Consider the following 20400-nt stretch of genomic DNA (forward strand, 5'->3'; position numbering starts at 1 on the left):
TTCAGGATGTATATTGTATACATTTCTCTGATATTAAATATACTTATTGAAACCGATTAAACATGTTTAAGATCTAAAAGTATTTACATCTGAAGATATTTTACAGGTTTAAATTTAATGTTTGATTTCTTTATCCCATGTGTATTTACCAGAGATAACAGGGATGACCATGGAATGCAAACCAGCAAGTTATTAGTGCCTTCGAGACAAGAAGAAACAAATACATGGAAAACATCTAATATTTAAATAACTATATTTTAATCTTTCTAAAAAGGTATGTTGATTTAGGACTATTTTCCAGTGGACACAGCAGGGGGGAAAAGATTAGTAGGTCCTACTAGCATTCACCCAAAGATTCTGAAAACTTGTCAAATTCTCTGAGCAATCAGCAACTGAACCAGCACTCTCTTTTCTCTGCCATTACTTGCCAACCTTCTTCATACCATATACTCCATGGCACAAAGTGGCCTCTTTACAGCTGGTTGAAAGAATGGTAACAAACTGCTTGCAGATCGCTCTGTTCTTGATCAGGGGTTGAAACGCTGAGGGATGATGTAAAAATTCTGAGACGACAGACCGCGTCGTAAAGTACAAAGCAATATCACAGACATGACCAATTTCATTTGTGTACATTATGAGCTTAAAGAATATTTTAGTGATTGTTCTGTTGTGCACAGAATATGTCAAAGAACCAGTGATCGATTGTTCAGTGCTTCTGTGTGGTGCCTCTCTGTCTTAATTCATACTTGGCAACCACTGTCCTATGAACCTCATCTGGACCGTCGGCAAGTCGCAATGCACGTGCCTGGCTATAAAACTGAGCTAATGGGTAGTCACTGCTGAGCCCAGCTGCTCCAAAGGCCTGGAAGATATAGAAATAAAGAGTCAGTCTAACTGTGCTGGTTCCTTAAGGCCGTTCGTGGGGATGAGCTCTCAATAAAATGCTCCCAACGGCGTGCATCTCTAATAGCCTCTGACAACACTTTGTGGCAGGAGCACTCTGCTGATACTTGCTGACTGTTCCTGCCACAATCGTCGCTGATTTCATTTGATGCAAATGATGCATTTCAATGTACACGTGACAAACAAAGCTAACCTTTTAAAAAAAACAGGGAAGTCACTGAGAGAATAAGGGATAAGTGAAGTAAACGGCAGAAATGTTATCTTCTGGCTGGAGGTGATCATGTTTGTGCATAATAATCAAGTAATCCCCATATCAATACTGAAATACTCTGTTATTAAAAGATGCTATCCGATAGCTTACCCCATAACTACAAAAAATCCGAATTAAATTGGACAGATCAGAGTGTTAGAGCTTCGTAGTTTTAGTTTTGGCTTCCTTGCATCATGTAAATTATGATCCTGGAACACCTCAACCTCCAAACTGGGGCGGCACGGTAGCATAGTGGTTAGCACGACGCTTTGTAATAGAAGCGATCTGGGTTCGATCCCCATCACTGCCTGTAAGGAGTTTGTACGTTCTCCCCGTGACCGCATGGGTTTCCTCCGGGTGCTCCGGTTTCCTCCCACAGTCCAAAACCCACTGGGTGGTGGGTTAATTGGTCATTGTAAATTGTCCCGTGATTAGGCTAGGGTTAAATAGGGGGTTGTTGGGCGTTGCGGCTTGAAGGGCTGGGAGGGTCTATTCCACACTGTACTTCAATAAATAAAAAACCTTCAGCTCAGCCCGAGTTTCTTAATTTTCCAGGTGCTTTAAGGAAAGGATAAACTTGATCCACATAACTTTGAAACTTTACTCAGAGGAGAGAACGTACCTTACCAGGCTATTTTATCTAGTCAATTAAGGATTTTCTAATTCTTAAAAAATTGGATGCTGTAAATGTGCAAAGCAATGATGCTATTTAAAGGCAACTTTCAATGAGATTTTGTTAAGAAACCCTTTTACCCTAAGCCTTCACAAGCAGAAGAAAATCTGCAGATGCTGGAAATCCAAGGTGACACACACAAAATGCTGGAGGAACTCAGCAGGCCAGGTAGCATCTATGGAAAAGCGTGAATAGTTGACATCTCGGGCTGAGACCCTTCATCAGGACTGGAAAGGAAGTGGAGAAGTCAAAGTCAGAAGTTGGGGGGAGGGAGGGAAGAAGTACAAGGTGGTAGGTGATAGGTGAAACCGGGAAGAAGGGGCAGGGAAAAGCTGCGAAGTAGATTGATGAAAGAAACAAAGGGCTGGAGGAGGGGGAATCTGGTATGAGAGAATAAAAGACCACGGAAGAAAGGAAGGGGGAGGTGATGGGCAGGTAAGGAGATAAGGTGAGAGAGGGAAACAGGAATGAGGAATGGTGGAGGGGCAATTACAGGAAGTTAAAGAAATTGATGTTCAGGCCATCGGGTTGGAGGCCACCCAGACCGAATATTAGGTGTTTCTGCTCTGACCTGAGTGTGGCCTTATCATGGCAGTAGAGGAGGCCAGGGACTGACAAGTCAGGATGTGAATGGGAAGTAGAATTGAAAAGGGTAGCCACCGAGATATCCTGCTTTTTGTGGCGGATGCAGTGAATGTAGTCTCCCAATCTAAGGTTTACACAATCACTTCAAGCATCGATTGAACCCAGGCAATGAAAAGGAAAATTACCATTTTCTCTAGGTTTTATTTTGATGCATAAGGGCTAAAGCTTGAATGAAAGAATAGAAACATCAATTGATTAGTAGTTGTACACACAAGACACACCTACCTGGATGGCACGATCAATAACTTTCAATGCCATACTTGGTACTACCATTTTAATCATGGAGATTTCCGAAGCTGCTTCCTGCAGTGACAAACAATTAAACATTCACAAAATTGTGCTTCAAACATCAACAAGAAACAGGAAGATTGGATGCCATACACAAGGTTATTAGGGTAGGAGAAAATTAGCCTGGTAGATACTGAACATCTAACCATCTATAATCCATTAAGAACAGTAATAACTTAAAAATAAGCATTTTAACTAATGAACAATATCATTAAATTGCTAAAAATTTTAAATGAGTTTTAGTGCGGTTGCGCCGGTCGTGCATGCAGCCTGTTACAGCCGTTCCGATCAGTATTCTTACTTTTTAACTTAATTATTTTTGTTTTTTTTTACACGGTAACACGTCAAAGCTGCACCCTCTCTAACATGCTGGTAGAGAGAGTTTTATTTGGGTTTTTAGCACTGGAAATAGTTACATTCCGACACGTCTCATTAGCGGGCAGAAGCATGGTTGCATTGTTTATTCCAGGGACCAGCTGCTTGAGCTTATGCCGGCCGGTTTAGCGAGCAGAGCGGTGGACACCCCTGCTGAAATCTGGAGGAAAACACACAGAGGATGCAGAGGGGGATCACAAAGTCGAGGAAAGAGGACCGGGTCGAGACAACAGAGACTTATGGAGAAGAGGAGTTCGGTGGGTAATAAAATGGACGAGTTCATGGCCCTAGCCAGGCGTCAGAGAACATTTCGGGAGTGCAGTGTTATGTGTTTCACTGAAACGGGGCTGCATGAGGACATACCCGATCAAAACTTTTCATGGACGACTTCCAGACCGTTCGGGCTGACTGGAAGTGCACTAAGAGTGGTAAGCGTAAAGGAGTCGGGTGCTTACTGTTCTGGTTAACAACAGATGGTGCAATCCAGGTCATATTACGATCGAGGAACATGTTTGTAGACCGGATATTGAACTTTTTACTGTTGGACTTCGGCCATATTCCACCGAGATACAACACTGGGCGGCACGGGAGGTCGTTCCTGCCTGTGGCCATCGAACTTGCAGCTCCTCCCGTGGAGGGTCAGACACCCTGAGCCAATAAGACCATAAGACAAAGAAGCAGAAGTCGGCCATTCGGCCCATCGAGTCTGCTCCACCATTTTATCATGAGCTGATCCATTCTCCTATTTAGTCCCACTCCCCCGCCTTCTCACCATAACCTTTGATGCCCTGGCTACTCAGATAGCTATCAATCTCTGCCTTAAATACACCCAATGACTTGGCCTCCACTGCCACCCATGGCAGCAAATTCCATAGATTCACCATTAGGTAGCCTCATGTGTGGCACCTTGTCAAAGGCCTTCTGAAAATCCAAATATACAACATCCACTGCATCTCCCTTGTCTAGCCTACTGGTAACTTCCTCAAACAATTGTAATAGGGTTGTCAGGCAGGATTTTCCTTTAAGGAATCCATGCTGAGTTCTGCCTATCTTGTCATATGCCTCCAGGTACTCTGTAACCTCATCCTTGACAATCGACTCCAACAACTTCCCAACCACCAATGTCAAGCTAGCAGGTCTATAATTTCCTTCTTGCTTCCTTGCCCCCTTCTTAAATAGCGGAGTGACATTTGCAATCTTCCAGTCCTCTGGAACCATGCCAGAATCTATCGACTTTTGAAAGATCATCGCTAATGCCTCCGCAATCTGCCTACCTTCCTATCCTTCCGATACACCGTGTATCCTTGGACGTTCAGCTCCCAGAGACATGCATCCTTTAGCCAGGAGTCAGTGATGGCCACAATAACTGGTCCTGGACTTATTTTCCATCTGGCATAGTTTGCATTTTGTTGTTTGATTGTTTGTGGTTTTCGTATTGCTATATTTATGCTCTATTCTTGGTTGGTGCAGCTGTAATGAAACCCAATTTCCCTCGGGATCAATACAGTATACCTATCTATGAGTTGTACCATACAAGGGATATGGCCCCACAATTGTAATTTTTGGTTCATTATTATATGTTTTTTTTATTTTATTGAGATATACCCTTCCAGTCTTTTGAGCTGTGCCATCCAGCAATCCCCCAATTTAGCCTTAGTTAATCACAGGACAATTTAGAATGAGCAATTAACTTACCCGGTATGTTTTGGACTGTGGGAGGAAACTGGAGCACCCGGAGCAAACCCACACAGTGATGGGGAGAAGATACAAACTCCTTACAGATAGTGGTGGGAAATGAACCCTGGTCACGGTGCCACCCAAATGTATCGAGGTCCAGTGAAAAGCTTGTCTTGCACACTGTTCGTACAGACATTTACACAGTGCATTGAGCGAGAACAATGCAGAATAAAGTGAAACAGCTACTGAGAAAGTGCAGTGCAGGTAAACCATAAAGTGCAAGATCACAACGAGGTAGATTGTGAGGTACGATGTGGGTGATCGTGGTTTCTACATGACTATGATTGTTCTTGGTGTATTTCTGCAAAGGTGGTTTGCCTTGTCTTCTGCTAGGTAGTGTCCATTAGACCATAAGACATAGGAGTAGAATTAGGCCATTCAGCCCATCGAGTCCACTCCATTTCATCATGGCGGATTCCGGATCCCATTCAACCCCATACACCCGCCTTCTCATCATATCCCTTGGTGACCTGACTAATCAGGAATCTATCAACTTCTGCTTTAAAAATACCCACAGACTTGGCCTCCACCGCAGACTGTGACAGAGCATTCCACAGATACACCACTCTTTGGCTAAAAAAATTCCTCCTTACTTCTGTTCTAAAGGGTCGCCCCTAATTTTGAGGCTGTCCCCTCTAGTTCTGGATACTGCCACCAGAGGAAACATTACAAGATGGGCAACCCCAGCCATTTCAATACTCTTCAGAGATTGTCTGCCTGGCATCAGTGGTCACATAACCAGGACTTGTGATGTGCACCAGCTGCTCATACGACCATCCACCACCTGATCCCGTGGCTTCAGATGACCCTGATTGGGGGGGGGGGGGGGGGGGGAGGGTGCTAAGCAGGTGCTACACCTTGCCCAAGGATGACCTACAGGCTAGTGAAGGGAAGGAGAGTCTTACACCTCCTTTGGTAGGGACATACTGTATCTCCACCCAATACTAAGGAACCATTTAATAGTCTCATTTGCTGCATCCAGAAAGGATGCTTTCTATGGTGGATTGATATAAATTAGTAAGGGTTGACGGGGAGATGCCAAATTTCTTTACCCTTTTGAGGAAGTAGAGGCTTGGTGGGCTCTATTGGATATGGTGTCTCTGTAGTTAGACCAGCACAGGTCACTGGCAATGTTCACCTCTCGGAATTTGAATGGTCTTAATCACTCAATGTCTTACTAAATGACATGATCAAGCTCAAATATAGGCCCAGCGCTTGTTTTTTGCTGCACAAATACTCAATTCTGGGTTGAACTTGGAGATAAGCACACACAGATTTCACCTTCAACAGAAATGACATGATTTCTATCCTTGCTCTTGATGCAATAAACAGCTTGCTCACACATGTAGGAAGTTGAAAACTGCAGCAAGATGGTCATTGCTTTCCTATGAATGGCAGGCAGGATACTCTTTCACAGAAATCCACAACTTGTCCCGGTGCAGGTCAGTAAGTCTCATCTTGAGTACACGATCAGACTGCAGCTCACAAAGTTCTTCTTCTTCTCGCAAAGTCAAGTTCTCAGGCTGAGCAGAAGATTCAGAGGAAGGGTCCCTCACCCAGTCATACACTTGTGTTGAAAGGGAGGAACAATTCTGTTCTGCAGTTCTTCTAGGTGGTTTTCAGTAAGACTCCAGATGTTCTAACATCCTTCCTCACTGTCATTTCCAAGTAGCACTGGAAACATTTCAAGATTTCCTTTTGCAACATGATTTTTCCAAAGATTCAGTTTCCTTTTAAATTCAAAAGTCATTTTCTCCAGGGCCTTGCAGAGGCTTGTCCAACTGGTTCAGATGATGAAAGATGTCTGCTAAGTAGGCTAGTTTCTGCAGCCATTCTTCACCTTCAAAGCACTCAGCAAAATCTGGGCTACTATTTTCTTGAAAGTACTCCTGCAATTCATCCTTTCAGCTCAAACACCCTGTTGACAATTCTTCTGCTAAGCCACAGATTTCTGTATGTAGCAGGAGATTGGTGTGCTCTTTGTCCAGGTTTTCTCAGTTTTTTTTTAAAACATATTCTTGAATGAACTACCTTTGTTTAATAAAGTTAACCATTTTTGTAGCATCATCCAGAATTTTTCTCATTTCTTCTCGAAGAGTTTTTGACACCAGCAGCTCTCTTTGAAGAAAGCAGTGTGTTGTGACAATGTCAGGATTTCCTTTTTAAGAGAAACCTCTCATGGAGCCAACCATTGATGGGGCACCATCAGAACAGATGCCAGTACAGTTCCTGCAAGACAGACCTTTCGGTTCCAGGTATGAAGACAAAACGTTAAATATATCTTGGCCTTTGCTTGTTTTGGGCAGCTCTTTGCAACAGAAAAGTTTTCCTGAATTTCATCATCATTTACAAATCTTACAAATGCTACAACATGATATCTATTGGTGAAATCTGCCGACTCATCAACCTGGATAGAAAAGTTGTTTTTCAGTTTTTCATACAAAAGCACTCCAGCATCATGTGACATGTCATCGATACAATGACCTATTATACTGCTTGAGAATGAAACTTTTTCAGTTTCTTATTTTTTGTAATTTATTTTTTATTGAAGTTCATCATCAAACATTTCCATGAGATGTATTTCAGATACTGTACATCTATATCACATGTTCATATTTGTCACAAATCTCCACATAATATTTATCTGAGGTATACACTTACAGTAAAGAGAGAGAAAAAGAACAAGCAAAAGGAGAAAACTATGTACAAGTAGGGAGTGATTTTTTTTTTAAACAACATATTCATTGATTTGTGAGAATAAAATCAGGCCTATGAGGTGTTATGTAGTTAAACCATTTTTCCTAGTATGAATCAAATTGTTCCAACGATCTCTCACAGAATCCCAAGCGACCTCCTGCAGACCCTGGTGTTCCGCGGAACCCCAGTTGAAGAACTCTGCTCTCGGGCCAAGGCGCAAAACAGAGTACTAACAGTCACACACAGCACAGCACAAAGTACATATAAGGTGGCAAGCACATGGAAGATACCAGTAAGATACAGTCACACAACAAAATAGTCCAAGACTCTGAGCCCATGAATGTTGCAGCAATCTGAAATTGAATACAAAGCGGCTTGTCGTCTGCTGAGTGAACAGTGGGGGCAGCACCAACTCCAGCCTGGACGCTGTGTCCAACCACCTCTGACACCTCTCTCCTGGACAGCTGTAAACAGGCAACACCACGGCTTGAGGCCTGGTGATTACAGACCACATCCATTCAGTATGGATGTGGTCTGTAGTCAGTGTCCATTATTAAGGGCCTCCAGCACCCAGGGGATGCCCTCTTCTTACCGTTACCATCAGGTAGGAGGTACAGAAGCCTGAAGGCACACACTCAGCAATTCAGAAACAGCCTCTTCCCCTCTGCCATCAGATTCCTAAATGGACATTAAACCCATGGACACTACCTTTTCTAATATACAGTATTTGTTTTTTGCATGATTTTTAATCTATTCAGCATATGTATATTGTAATTGATTGACTTATTATTATTATTATTATATTTTGGTTTTTTTCCTTCTATATTATGTATTGCATTGAACTGCTGCTGCTAAGTTAACAAATTTCACAACGCATGCCGGTGATAATAAATCTGATTCTGAGTATCGAGGAGCAATCTTGAGTTTGCAGTTGTCTGCCACTTTGGTACGCCATCTCATTTCTCTGACCTATCTGTGAAGGGCTTCTAAGACTGTTCTACAGAAGCCCAATACAAACTTGAAGGACAGCTCCCTATCATCCATCTGACAATGTTGCAGCCTTCCAGATTCAATATCAAGTTCCACAACTTCAGGTAACCTGCTTTCCCTTTCTGTATCAGAACTAGTCATCAATCTGTCATATGGGCTCATACCTTTCTCTCCAATGGACCTGCTGCACATTGTGCATTTTGCAAATTTTTACATCTCACTATTTAACAGTCATCAATTCATGGCTTTAATATTTTTTCACTTTTCACTTCCCCAACTAACCTCAACAACTTAGCTTCAAACTTCGCCTCACCTTAAATATTTCCACTGCTCTGTCCATTGCTCCATTACCTTCTCTTCAATTCTTGGTTTCATTTACTCTTTCCCAGTACTGACGAAGGGTTTTCAGAAAAAAGATTACTTCTGTTTCTCTCTCCAGCCAAGCTGCCAAACCAGCAGATGCCAAGGTGGCAAATTCTAACAATCTCTTCCCTGGACCTCTCCACTCTTCTGCTTCCTCTTCTTGCTTGGCACTTCTTAAAATCCATCTCTATCAACTGGCATTTAAACATCCACTCAAACCTCTTCATTTATGCCTCATTTTTGTTTTGTCTGATAATATTTCTGGGAATTACCTTGTAAAGCTATACTACGTTAACATCACTACAGAAAATTTAAATTGTTGTTATTTTTATTATTAGTACCAGTGAGGCCACATTACAACATAACATGACGTAACTGTAAAAAAAAACAAGGCCTGTTTAGATGAAAGTGGATTACCTACAGCGAGTCCTTACCTTGTTTCCCACAGTGTCTATTAGATGGGCAGTTTGGAGCACCAGCAGCCGTGCTTGCTCAATCTCAACCCTGGAGTTAGCAATGTCCATCTTGATAGTATCTTGTTCAGCTAATGTCTTTCCAAAGGCCACTCTTGTCTTTACCTACATACAGGTGGTGGGAAGTTAGAAAATAACATAACAGTGGGAAGTTTGAAAAGAAATTCCCACCGAGGCTTTGGGCCTGCTCCATGAATCTGGATTGAAGGACTCAGTTCGGTTCGGAATGCTGCTGTTGTTGTCGCTCGTTTCTACTGTTTGAATGATTTGTGTTTTTTCTCTCTTTCTCTGAGCATGGGGGGGGGGGTTGGTCTTTTTTTAATTGGATTCTTTTGGGTTTCTTGCTTTGCAGCTGCCTGGATGCAGACAAATCTCAAGGTTGTATAATTTACAAATTCTTTGATAATAAATATACTTTGAATCTTTTATCTTTAACAGTGGGAATTTAGAAAACAACCTGACAGTCTTTATTGCAATATTGTGTTCCTGTTGTAAAGATGCATCTAGTATCAGCTGAAAGATTACATCCATATATTTTATATTTGTGGACTGTTTGAATGCAATGTCTAAGCCAAACATTAAGTATAAATCATTCTTCCAATTAATCTACAGATATCAGAAATATTGCTACAAATAGTTTTCTTTATAGATACAGCAAAGGAAAAGCACCTCCCGCCCGTTGAGCTCCTAATGATACATGTGACTGATTAACCTACTATTCTGTACATCTTTGGAACGTGGGAGGAGACCGGAGCATGCGGAGAAAACCCATGTGGTCAAGGAGAGAACGTACACATTTTTTAGAGACAGTGGTGGAATTGAACCCAGTTCACTGGCAATGTAATAGCATTATGCTAATCCTTACGCTACAGTGCAGCCCCATATAATATCATTAAAAAGACATTATCATTAAATAACCACTAAAAAGGAAGTCAAGGGGCCAAGGACAAGTACTTGCAAACTTCCAAAAGCACAGCTGAGATAATACTCGGTTGAGGTACTGAGAGAGTACAATGTTCAGTACTGGAAACATTCTGAAAGCTTTTGTCCTCACTGATTAACTGAACTTGGACAACCCATACTCATTCCTCAATCACACCATTTACTTGTGTACAGGGAGAACAGTTTAGCCCCTGTCACTGAAGTTACAGTTCAGAATTGTCCATTTTTATAGCTACTGATCCAATAAAATCTTTGTGTACACCCGAGTCCCATCATTTGAATAAAGTTTCAATTCTAATGCAGATTTCAGTTGTTAGTAACGAATAATTTCTGAAGACATTATCTTATGTATGGGCCAGGCCATTCATTAGATTTTTTACCTGCAACAGTAAAGCATCTTTATCATTATGTGCTGTGACGGAGGCGATCGTGGTTTATGACTGTAATTGTTCTCAGCAAATTCTACAGACGTGATTTGCCATTGCCTTCTTCTGGGCAGTGTCTTTAAAGACAGGTGACCCAAGCCATTATCAATACTCTTCAGAGATTGCCAGCCTGGCGTCAGGGGTCACATAACCAGGACTTGTGATATGCACCAGCTGCTCATACAACCATCCACCACCTTCTCCCATGGGTTCACGTGACTATGATCTGGGGCTAAGCAGGTGCTACACCTTGTCCAAAGGTGACCTGCAGGCTAACGGAGGGAAGGAGCGCCTTACACCTCCTTCAGTAGAGACGTATCTCCACCCCGCCACCGAGCAAAAGTAAAGACCGTTTTCAATTACAAGCGTAACATCTGCACCTTTTACCTTTTTACTTTCTTGCTGGGGGCCAAACATTTGAACTGGGTTATATGAAAGAGCAAGAGGATAGAAAGATGGAAAGACATTTTATACCATTTTCATAATGCATTTATATAGTTCAAAATAATACTCAGATACTCTGTTTAATGATACAATTATAATTATTTATTATTATAAAACAATAGTCTGACCTAAAGGATGAGGTTTTATTGCAGTAAAAATATTAAGGATTACAAGTAATTGTCCAGTAGTAGTAATGGTTTCATTAGCATTCTATCCCGTTTTGATCTGCTTGGTGACCTTGCGTCCCAGGTTTGAACAGAAAGGTTTTACAAGGAAAGTTAGGCTGCAGGGGCCACGTTCAGCCAGAGTGACTGCACGCTGTCTCTGTCACCTTAACTCATGCCTTACTGAACTTCCGCACTTATCCTTGGGCATCAACTCTTGTAAACAGGATGATCATGAGCCTTAGCTACAATTTACTTTTCTAAGCAATGTCAGATTTCACTTCAACATTTCCAAGTAGAACATCCCAAATATCCTCATGACAGGCCACTCTAAAAAGCTCTCAGTCTCTCCAGCTTTCTTACTTCACCAAACATTGTAATTTTGTTGGAAACCTGGTCAGTTTCTGCACCTATTAAACTGCTCGCCTAAGTTCACTGATTCCTCACTTTGCCTTTTGTTAGCTTGTCAAAAGATGGCACGATAATGCTTTTGTCAAACATGGTTAAGGAAACCATAAACTCACCACTGAGAAGCAGAAGAAATAAAAATAAATACGTAAGCCACATCTTACTGCAGCACAACAAAGTTTTAAAATTCTTATCTATAAAGTTTTTCATATCGTTACATCACTAAACATTTCACCATGAAGTATGTTCAGAATACAACTAAACAGCAACAAATTATATGGGTTTGTGCATAAAATAGGTGTACCTAAACAGGTGGGTGGCAAGGTGGGGATATGTCTCTACTAAAGGAGGTATAAGGCTCTCCTTCCCTTCGCTAGCTTGCAGGTCACCCTTGGGCCAGGTGTATCACCTGCTTAACCCCCTGATCACGGTCACATGAAGCCATGGGAGCAGTTGGCAGATGAGCAGCTGGTGCATATCACAAGTCCTGGTTATGTGACCACTGACACCAGGCAGACAATCTCTGAAGAGTATTGATAATGACGGGGGTCACCCACTTTTGTAAAGACACTGCCTAGAAGAAGGCAATGGCAAACCACTACTGTGGAAAAATCTGCCAAGAACAATCATGATCATGGAAGGATCATGACTGCCATCACCATACAAAACGGCACATAATGAACAAACCTAAACAGGGATCCCCGGTCTAGATCTGACTGAAGGTGTGTTGATGATTAACCTCTCCCTCCATCAGATACTCACCCGTTCCTTCATAAGTTCCAAAGCTCGATCAGCATGGCCAATGAGGCGCATACAGTGGTGTATCCTTCCTGGCCCAAGTCTACTTTGGGCGATTTCAAACCCTCGTCCACATTGCAACAGAATGTTCTCTTTTGGCACGCGAACATTTTCAAATACAATTTCACCGTGACCACCTAGAGTAGATATCAAATGTGCTTTTATAGTCAATCTTTAACAGTGCCATCTTCTCTTCTGATCTCATCATTGTATCTGCACCTTCATGTCTCTTCTTGCTCCCCACCAAACACCCAAGCTTGAAACCTTGATGAACCCTGATTCTTGTCTGGATATATTCCCTAGCTCTTCTTTCAAGTTTAAGTCGAGGTGCTTGTTGTCAATTTGCACAGGAATGGTGAGGTACAGTTACAATGAAAAACCTCCTTGCATTAGCATCAAAAGTAAGGAAGGTCAGATAACACACAGAACATAAAAATTATACCAGACAGGAAGAGAATAAGGCGGCTTTGGTAAACAAGATATCACTGCGAATAAAACATAATCGAAGACAAGTCATGGTCATGGCAATGCAAGGGGTGGTCCATAGGGTTCCATTGCTGAGGTTGGGTTAGGGATGTGCAGGCTCACTGATGGTTGTAGGAAAGTAACTGGTGGGACTTCTGGCTTCTGTACCTCCTGCCTGACTGTAGCAGGGAGAGAAAGGCATGACCTGGATGGTGGGGATCTTTGGTGATAGATGTCACCTTCTAAAGATGCAGACAATAGAGATGCAGCTATGCCCATGATGGACCCAGCTGCATCCACTACTCTCTGCAGACCCTTGTGCTGCTGTGCTTTGGAATTGCCATTCCAGGCCATGATGCTGCCATTCGGGATATGCTCAACAGTACATCCATTGAAGTCTGTTAGAGTATTTGGTGCCATGCAGAATCAAAGAAAGGTGTTGGCTTGCCTTCTTTGTGATTGCATCTATATGCTGGGCCCAGATCAGGTCATCTGAGACTTTTCAGACTTCAGGGAGAGTTTCCTGAAGTCATGGTAATGGAAGAGGTGGTCCATCGGATTCTATTGCTGAGGCAAGGTTAGGGTTGTACAGATCCATTATCCCATGTCAGTGGTTCACAGCTGAGTCAGGTGGCTGACAGCAGGTGCTTACAGGACAGGAGGAAGAAATTTGGCTGTTTGTGCCCATACTCCAATTTGAAAGAACTTCCCAGTTACTCCCACGACCCTACACTTTCCTCCATTTCATTCTTTTTTGTATAGAAATTTTAAAAACAATTGCTGATGAGTCTACTTTCCTTTGAACTAGAACATCTTAGATCATAATAATTCATTTCCCCCCCCCCACCCCCACCAATGATCTTAAATCTGTCTCTTGTGAAAGACCTACCCAATCCACTCAGTCATAACCCATCTTGTTGGCCAGAACTCCTGAGTACAACAGTGACAGATCACCCATTTAAATGTTGTGAACAGGATGTCCATCAGGATAAAATAGACTAGTCTCCTCTACTTTGTTCCACCTTCACAAACAGGCCTCTTTTGAATCATTGCGCACTTCCCCCACTTTCACACTAGTCACAGTTTCCCTGAAAGAATTTGCATATGACATCAGGAAAGGTTTAAAGCTTTGAAGATGGCCACAGGGAAATCAACTGAACGTAAAGAGAACCATACAAACCTTTCCAATATGAATCACAAGGAACAACAGGACCCATCGAACCAACAGGAAAATTTGGAACACTACTTCATCTGATATCCACCACCCCAGAATCAACTGCATCAGTCTGAATGTTTTCCAAACGTAACCATTTACTAGGTTATCTCTGGGTACACAACTTGCTCGTCAATATATGACCCTCAGCTGGACAATGCATTTTCATTTCAGTCGGGTGAACCTCGAATAATAGCCTGCCTCACCTGGAAGGTCTTCAAACCCATAAACTGATAAGGGTCGGATAACTTTGATCCCCGGAGTATCCATTGACACCAGAATCATGGACTGCTGTTTGTATTTACCAGCTTGTGGGTCAGTTTTTCCCATAAATACACAGAGTTTACAGCGAGGATCCAATACACCTGTCATAATATAGAAAGGAAAATATCTTTCATTCAAGGCTAGTGAATCCTAGATGGTTATAGCTAACAGATAAATCATGTTCTAAGTTCAAAGTAAATTTATTATCAAAGTACATATGTCACCATATACAAGTCTGAGCTTCATTTTCTTGCGGGCATACTCCATAAACCCAAAATAGATTAATAACCATAATAGAATCAATAAAAACTGCACTAACTTAGGCGTTCAACCAGTGTGCAAAAGACAACAAGCTGCAAATACAAAAAGGAAGAAATAATAAACAAACAAATAAATAAACAAATATCAAGAACATGAGATGAAGAGTCCTTGAAAGTGAGTCCAGAGATTGTGGGAAGAATTCAATGATGGGGCAAGTGAAGTTGAGTGAAATTATCTCCTTTGGTTCAAGAGCCTGATGGTTGAGGGGTAGTAATTGTTCCTGAACCTGGTGGTGTGAGTCCTGAGGCTCCTGTACCTTCTTTGTGACAGTAGCAGCGAGAAGAGAGCATGGCCTGGGTAACATAATGTCCAAACTGCTAATATTAACTCAGTGTAAATACCCCTATATTATTATTGCTAGTTCTGATTACCATTTAGAGAAAGACCATGAACTACAAGGAAGAGCCAGTAAAACGTAAGTTTGAAGTTCTATGGTTGAGGATTATAAATGAATGCTACAAATTTCATGCAAGGCAAAGATATCCCAGGTGTTTCTTTTCTCAGCTGAGAAGAGATGTTTTAAAAAGTGAAAAGTAAATTTAAAGCAAATATTTCAAAACAATTTGTAGTGGTTATCTGAAAACAAACCCAAGCTGCTGAGCGAGTGCGTATAGGAATTAACACTTTGTGACAGGCCTCCAAAGGAACTGAGTTCCAAGTCGCAAAAAAGTACGTTTGATCCTTCATTACAAAAGGCAAAGGATCTTGCAGCGATAAAAAACAAAAACTAAGTTAGTAGTATAGCAAAATAAGTGTTCCAATTGGCGTAATTAAATGTAATTAATGAAATGAATGTTCCAATTAGCAGTCAACAAAAAAAAAATGACCCCCCCCCCCCACCGGTTTACCCTCTCTGAACTGAACTGACTACGACTAAGTGAGAATACATAACTATACTCATTCACTTCTACCACACCCCAACCCATGTGACAAATTACCCAGAATACACGTGCAACACAAAATACAATACAGACAGAAAATAGATACAATTCATGCAAAGAGTAATTAGTGATTATACCTACATGCCATGAAGACTGGTAGAGAAAATAGAAACTACACTTAGGTAACAGAATGGGAGACTTCATGGCACAATACATAAAAAAAGGAGTTTACAATTATCATTGATGATTCTTCTTACATTATGTAGCCTATTAACTGCTATATCTCTATCTGAAGAATTTCTGTTCTTCAAGTAGAAAGGTGATAGATTTTTCAAATTTAAAAATTTCTTTAAATTGAATCTATTCAATCTCTTTAATCTCTGCTTTGCTTCTCAGCTCCTCACTAGTTTCAAATACTCTGTATCTTCGTTTAAACTTTAAGATAAACAATAGTGAAGAATGAAAGTTTCTCACTCATTTCTGAACTTTTAAAGAACCCAGGGTTTGAAAATAACTGAGATCTGACAAGTATAGCTCAGGAGAAATATTTTCCCCAAGAACAAAAAAATATTAAGTACAATGAATAAGAAAACACAACTGAATACCACAATCACTCATAGCAGAATGAATTTTGATGGTGAGCTAGCAATTCATTATTTGAACCTTAGTTACGTTTTTGAATCCAAACTGAATAAATGAATCTCCCTCTCATTGTTCTCACATAGTGCATTTTTGGGGTTTCAGTCCGAAACATCAACTGTACTCTTTTCCTAGATACGAGGAAATCTACAGATGCTAGAATTTCAAGCAACACACACAAAATGCTGGTAGAACGCAGCAGGCCAGGCAGCATCTATAGGAAGAAGTACAGTTGATGTTTCGGGCTGAGACCCTTCGTCAGGACTAACTGAAAGAAGAGCTAGTAAGAGATTTGAAAGTGGGAGGGGGAGGGGGAGATCCAAAATGATAAGAGAAGACAGGAGGGGGAGGGATGGAGCTAAGAGCTGGACAGGTGATTGGCAAAAGGGATATGAGAGGATCATGGGACAGGAGGCCCACGGAGAAAGAAAGGGGGAGAAGAGCATCAGAGTGAGAGGGAGAAAAAAGAGAGAGAAAGAAAGGGGAAAAAAATAATAAATAAGGATGGGGTACGAAGGGGGGAGGGGCATTAACGGATATTAGAGAAGTCAATGCTCATGCCATCAGGTTGGAGGCTACCCAGACGGAAAATAAAGTGTTGTCCCTCCAACCTGAGTGTGGCTGAACCGTTTCACTCTGTCCGCCAGAGAAAGCAGGATCTCCCAGTGGCCACATATTTTAATTCCATGTCCCATTCCCATTCTGATATGTCCATCCATGGCCTCCTCTACTGTCAAGATGAAGCCCTCCCCCTCCCCCTCTCAAATCTCTTACTATCTCTTCCTTCAGTTAGTCCTGACGAAGGGTCTCGGCCTGAAACGTCGACTGCACCTCTTCCTAGAGATGCTGCCTGGCCTGCCGAGTTCCTCCAGCATTTTGTGTGTGTTACCGTGCAACTTTCTTACCTGATGTCCACCACTTGTGCCCATTGAGAATATAAAAGTCACCCTCCTCAACAATTGAGGCCTCAATGTTCGTGGCATCGGAACAGGCAACCTGCGTGATTCAGGAAAATGCAGAGCAAATTGATCTTCAATTCTGAAAATTTCAGGCAAGATAACTATCCTTTACTATCAAAATCCAGAAGATGAGCATTAACTGTCTTTAATGCCAAAAAAATTGTAATGCCAGTACATTTTAATAAATAAAGCTTGTGAATATTGTGGATTTTTGTGGGAGAATCATTGTAAAAACACTAGAAATTTTTCAGCACAGCTATAACAGAGATGTTCTGACATTATAAACACAAGAGATACTGCAGATGCTGGAAATCCAGAGCAACACACACAAAACGCTGCAGGAACTCAGCAGGCCAGGCAGCGTCTATGGAGATGAACAAACAGTTGATGTTTGGGCCAGAACCCTTCTTCCAGACTGGAAAGGAAGGGGGAGGATGCCAGAATAAAAAGGTGTGGGGAGGGGAAGGAGGATAGTGAGAAGGTGATAGGTGAAGTCAGGTGGTTGGGAAAGATGAAGGGCTGGAGAACAAGAAATCTGACAGGAAAAGGAGAGCGGACCATAGGAGAAAGGGAAGAAGGAGGATTCTAGCAACATTGCTGGAACCCTGAACAACAAAAAAGGGGCTGTGACCAAGCAGATGGTGAAAAAAAATCTTTAACCAGATGCTGATTTAAGATAAAGGAAAAACACAGGGAAAATTCAATAGACACACATTAAAGTTGCTGGTGAATGCAGCAGGCCAGGCAGCATCTCTAGGAAGAGGTACAGTCGACATTTCAGGAAGGGTCTCGGCCTGAAACGTCAGTTAGTCCTGACGAAGGGTCTTGGCCTGAAACGTCGACTGTGCCTCTTCCTAGAGATGCTGCCTGGCCTGCTGCGTTCACCAGCAACTTTGATGCGTGTTGCTTGAATTTCCAGCATCTGCAGAATTCCTGTTGTTTGCGTTTGAAAATTCAATAGATCTGCTTTTCTTGGGTACTCCTACGTTGCCCCGAATTTGAAAGACTTGCCGGTGGCTATTATGCGATGCCCCTCACGGAAGTAGGCGGCAGTGTACTGTACAATTACATAGTGTGAATTGGTAGCAAGCAGTTACAAAAGACAGAATTCAGCAAATCTGTTCAAACACAAGAAACTCTGCAGATGCTGGACTTGATGCAGATCGAGCACCTTTGTTCTGTCCACCGTAACAGCCAGGATCTCCCATTGTCACCCCTCAGGGGTGTGTGCTTAGCCCACTGCTCTACTCTCTATGACGACTCCCATGACTGTGTGGCTAGGCACAGCTCAAACACCATCTATAAATTTGCTGCCAATACAACCATTGTTGGTAGGAACTCAGGTGGTGATGAGAGGGCGAACAGGAGTGAGATATGCCAACTAGTGGAATGGTGCCGCAGCAACAACCTGGCACTCAACGTCAGTAAGACGAAAGACCTGATTGTTAACTCCAGGAAGGGTAAGATGAAGGAACACATACCAATCCTCACAGAGGGATCAGAAGTGGAGAGAATGAGCAGTTTCAAGTTCCTGGGTGTCAAGATCTCTGAGGATCAAACCTGGTCCCAATATATTAATGTATTTATAAAGAAGACAAGACACCGGCTATGCTTCATGAAGAGTTTGAAGAGATTTGGCATGTCAACAAATACACTCAAAAACTTCTACAGTTGTACTGTGTAGAGCATTCTGACAGGCTGCATCACTGTCTGGTATGGAGAGGCTACTGCACAGGACCAAAAGAAGCTGCAGAGGGTTGTAAATCTAGTGAGCTCCATCTTGGGTACTAGCCTACAAAGTACCCAGGACATCTTCAAGGAGCGGTGTCTCTGAAAGGTAGTGTCCATTATTAGGGACATCTAGCACCCAGGGCATGCCCTTTTCTCACTGTTACAATCAGGGAGGAGATACAGAAACCTGAAGGCACACACTCAGCGATTCAGGAACAGCTTCTTCCCCTCTGCCATCCGATTCCTGAATGGACATTGAACCCTTGGACAGTATCTCACTTTTTTAAAGTATACAGTATTTCTGATTTTTGCACATTTCTTAATCTATTCAATATACTGTAATTTATTTATTATTATTATTTAAGTTTTTTTTCTCTTCTATATTATGTTTTGCATTGAACTGCTGCTGCTAAGTGATTAAATTCCATGTCACGCGCCAGTGATGATAAACCTGATTCTGATTCTGGCCGTGCACTTCAAATACCCTTCCCATTCCCAGCCTGGCATGTCTGTCCACAGCCTCCTCTACCATCACAATGAGACCACATGCAGGTTGCAGGATCAATGGCTGAATGGCATCCTTCCATGCCATAAGGCAATATGAAAAATAATGCAAATAATATTTGCCTTGCATGCAAAGTTACATTTAATTCTTTCATAATGTAAGCATGGCCATCACATGGTGCTTCAGATTCCTGTTGGCTGAGTCTATATAAAACCATAAGCTATCGGAGCAGAATTAGGCCATTTGGCCCATCGAGTCTGCTTCACCATTTCATCATGGCTGATCCATTTTCCCTCTCAGCCCCAATCTCCTGCCTTCTCCCCATATCCTTTTGTGTCCTGACTAATCAAAAATCTGTCAACCTCTGCCTTAAGTATACCCAATGACTTGCCCTCCACAGTCGCTTGTGACAATGAATTCCACAGATTCACCACTCTCTGGCTAAATGAATCCTTCATCTCCATTCTAATTAAACATCCCTCTACTCTGAGGCTGTGCCTTCTGGTTTTAGACTCACCCACTACGGGAAATATCCTCTCCACATCCACTCTCATGAGGCTTTTCAACACTCGATAGGTTTCAATGAGAACCCCCCACTTATTCCCTTATTCTTCTGAATTCCAGTGAGTACAGGCCCAGAGCCATCAAACACCCTTCATATACAAGTATTTCAATCCTGGAATCATTCTTGTGAATCTCCTTTGAACCCTCTCCAATATCTTGAATTTAAACTCACTTTGGGCAGATTTATTCATCATCTCACTGCACCATCCTGTAGAAGGCTCATATTCTTAAAGCTTGCCGATAACTCAGTACCAAATGCCAATACATTTAATTTGTAATATAC

The 20400-nt window shown here is 42.0% G+C and overlaps 1 protein-coding gene across 2 annotated transcripts in view; it reads right to left on the reverse strand.

Annotated features, from left to right (window-relative positions):
* Nucleotides 1-241: 241 nt before the first annotated feature.
* acad11 (acyl-CoA dehydrogenase family, member 11) overlaps nucleotides 242-20400 on the reverse strand; it is an 81854-nt gene continuing 61695 nt past the window's right edge. For both annotated transcript variants that reach the window (XM_072247750.1, XM_072247749.1), the window contains 6 exons: nucleotides 17264-17354; nucleotides 14460-14618; nucleotides 12540-12712; nucleotides 9356-9499; nucleotides 2697-2774; nucleotides 242-862 (listed from right to left, as the gene is read on the reverse strand). In XM_072247750.1, coding sequence (XP_072103851.1) covers nucleotides 707-862; nucleotides 2697-2774; nucleotides 9356-9499; nucleotides 12540-12712; nucleotides 14460-14618; nucleotides 17264-17354 — 801 coding nt within the window. In that variant the 3' untranslated portion in view covers nucleotides 242-706. The remainder of the gene's footprint in view (nucleotides 863-2696; nucleotides 2775-9355; nucleotides 9500-12539; nucleotides 12713-14459; nucleotides 14619-17263; nucleotides 17355-20400) is intronic.

The sequence above is a fragment of the Mobula birostris genome, chromosome 31, assembly GCF_030028105.1.
Source record: "Mobula birostris isolate sMobBir1 chromosome 31, sMobBir1.hap1, whole genome shotgun sequence".
Classification (NCBI taxonomy): domain Eukaryota; kingdom Metazoa; phylum Chordata; class Chondrichthyes; order Myliobatiformes; family Myliobatidae; genus Mobula; species Mobula birostris.